The following is a 2,786-nucleotide window of genomic DNA, read 5'->3' on the forward strand; positions in this document are numbered from 1 at the left end:
AATAAGTAAATAAACAACATATATATGTTTTGTTAAAAAAAACTTTAAAGCAAAAGTTATACATATGTAACAGCGTCCTTTCGACGTGAAATACCCACGGGAGATTCAGGGCAGGCTCTCAGCGTGCAGTTCGGGTTCCGGAGGCATCTTTGCAGCAAAATCCTTGGGAAAAAGCAAAGCAAGGAGAACGTGAAGCTGGGTCTGGCCTCACCGCGGCCCTTGTGGTAGCAGCCGGAGGGCGCCAGTGGAACGGGTCAGGCCGCGGGGCGGACACGGCAACCCGAGCCCGCGGGTCCCTGGCCACCTGGATTCGCAAGCGCTGGGTTGCTTGGTCTCTCGTCCTTCCTCTCTCCTTCATTTTGTTTGTCTCGTTTTTTACACCGAATTCTGTTTCTGAGAGTGCTGGGCAGGCAGCTCAGATGTCGCACTCGCTGTCGCTGGACGTGATGGAGATGGCCGAAGTGGCTGCCTTGCTGGACAGGCTGGCGGCCGGGCTGGCGGCGGTGCCCAGCACCTCGGGCGTGCCCTCTTCCTCGGCCCTTAGCGCCCGGCCGGGGCCCTGCGACAGAACCTGCTGCTGAAGCCTACGGGGAAGGAAAGGAAACGAGTCAATGTGTGTAACATAGCCGCCGGTACCCCCGTCCCCCGGTCCGCATCCCTTAAGCCCAGCAGTCAGCGACTCTCCCTCAGACCCGGGCAGTTAAAGCGGGTAAGACGAGGCAACAGAGGCCGGGCAGGAGGCATGCGGCGGCTGTTCTGTGGAGCCCTGCGGTTGCCCCCTCCTCCTTCTTAGTCCTTTCTTGGCTCCCTATCTCCCCAATCTTTGGGACGCTGTGCTCGCAAGGTCGTTCCTGGTGTTGGTCACCTTTGGGAGATTTACAATGCTCTCAGGATAAATGAGGTGTGGGTGACAAGGAGAGGTCAGGCTCTGGGACAGGAGACCCCTTTCCCAGCCTGCGTCTGCCTAGGGCATACGCCTGTGTGAGTGCCCCCGAGGCCGGCAAAAAGGGCGGCCTGACGGTTCCACAGAGGCTTTGGACCTGGGAGAAAAGTCTGGGTTCTTGGTAAAATATTTGGCTGATTGAAAGCCACATGCTGGGGAATGAAAAACCTCTGCCAACTAGTTTGTCGTTTTGAGACAGGGCTGCCCACACGTGGGAAGAGTAGAACTTGACTTTCCACTTCTTACAGACATAAGTTAGAAATTTCAAAGCATTAGAGAAGGATGCATCTGGGCTTTAAAAATGACAACACTAAACTGCCACACTGCTAATAAGCCAGGCTTCACTTAATAATAGGAGCCTGGGCCCGGGCTGACAAGAATTAGCTTTGGGCCTTGGGGTCTGTAATTGCTTATGGGATTTTAATTTTTCTTTCCTTCTCCCTTTCAATGTAGCCTTGGTTTGGTGACTGGAACCAGCTGCTGGAGCAACCCCCAGGCGCCGAGAACCAAAAAGAAAGGGTGGGGAATCAAAAGCCCGGAAGGAAACCCCGACCCAGGATCCCAGAACGCAGTGGGCTCAAAACCGAAGACCTCAATCCCATCCCAATTCCTACGAAATCCAAGTCTCCAGGCCTTGGGTAAGGGCGCGGGGGGTACGGTCACCCTCTCCCTCCCTGGTGAGTTCAAGGCTCAGAGAAGGCCTTTAGGTACCGACCTGTTCTTGGCTGCAGCCGCCCGGTCCCTTTGTCGTCGGTTTTTGAACCAGTTGCCCACCTGCGTAGGGGTCAGTCCGGTTGCCTGGGCGAGCTCACGCTTTTTGCTGGGGTTAGGGTATGGGTCCTGCAGGTACCATTCCCGAAGCAGGTGCCGCGTGCGCTCCTTGAAGCAGTGTGTCTTCTGTTCGCCATCCCAGATGGTGCGCGGCAGCGGGAACTTCTTCCTCACGCGGTACTTGTCCACTGGCCCCAAGGGCCGTCCTCGCAGCTTCTCAGCCTCCTGGTAATGCGCTTCGAGCCACAGCGCCTGCAGTTTGGCGTGTGACTCCTTGGTGAACTTGTGGTTTTCCAGGATATGGTAGAGCTCGCGGTAGTTGCCACCATGGAAGGCCACGATGGCTCTCGCGCGCAGCACGGATTCATTCTTGTTGAGCGCCTCGCAGGCCGCAGGGGCCACAGGCAGCGACCAGAGGAAGCGACCCAGGCGCTCCACGTCGCCGCTCTCCTCTAGAGTCTCGCATACCCCGGCCACTTGCTGGGGACTGAAATTCAAGATAGGCAGCTGGAACATCGAGGCAGTGCCGGCGGCAGCGGAGGCGCTGAGTCCGCAGCGGGACACGCAGCAGATGCCCGCGGGCGCCGCCGGGTGCGCCAGACTCTCCTTGGGGGAGCGGCTCGGGGCCACCAGGACGCACGGCCGGGGCAGCGGCGGCGGCGCAACCGCGGGGAGCGAGAGAGCGGAAGGGACTGGAGGAGGTGCCGGCTCCGCAGCTCGGGTTCGGCTCGGCTCCGTTAGGGCACGCAGGCCAGCTAGCGGGCGCCGCTACTGGGGTGGGCGGATTGGCGGCGCGGGCGCCATGGAGACCCCCTGTCAGTCACTGGCCAGCTCTGCCAATCAAGACTGCGACCGGAGCGCCCCGGCCATTTCAGCACCTCCCCGCTCTCGACAGCGCCCGCAGTTCTCCGGTAGATTTAGTATTTTGCAGAACTTGGAGGAGGAAAAGACGGGCGAGAGCCGCAGCGTTTCACTACCACCCCCAGCCTCGTTCCTCTCTCTTCCCCCGCAACCCTGCCCCAGCGCCACCCCCCCCCCAAAGAGGCAGTGATGCTACAGAAATCCACTTTGG

At 59.2% G+C, this 2,786-nt stretch overlaps 1 protein-coding gene across 1 annotated transcript; it reads right to left on the reverse strand.

Moving 5' to 3' along the window:
• Window positions 1–415: 415 nt before the first annotated feature.
• SIX6 (SIX homeobox 6) lies at window positions 416–2,308 on the reverse strand. The gene is made up of 2 exons (XM_024748404.1): window positions 1,659–2,308; window positions 416–584 (listed from the first exon to the last, which is right to left on the reverse strand). The coding sequence occupies exons 1-2, from the start codon at window positions 2,228–2,230 to the stop codon at window positions 416–418; spliced, it is 741 nt and encodes a 246-aa protein (XP_024604172.1). The 5' UTR covers window positions 2,231–2,308.
• Between the last annotated feature and the right edge of the window lie 478 nt (window positions 2,309–2,786).

Source organism: Neophocaena asiaeorientalis, unplaced genomic scaffold, assembly GCF_003031525.2.
Source record: "Neophocaena asiaeorientalis asiaeorientalis breed wild unplaced genomic scaffold, Neophocaena_asiaeorientalis_V1.1 scaffold698, whole genome shotgun sequence".
Classification (NCBI taxonomy): Eukaryota; Metazoa; Chordata; class Mammalia; order Artiodactyla; family Phocoenidae; genus Neophocaena; species Neophocaena asiaeorientalis.

Coding starts and splice junctions, on each gene's coding strand:
- SIX6 (XM_024748404.1), bottom strand. CDS start 2,230: ATGTTCCAGCTGCCTATCTTGAATTTCAGTCCCCAGCAAGTGGCCGGG. Junction 585..1,658: donor GCGGCTGCAGCCAAGAACAG/GTCGGTACCTAA, acceptor CCTTCCCCGTAG/GCTTCAGCAGCAGGTTCTGT.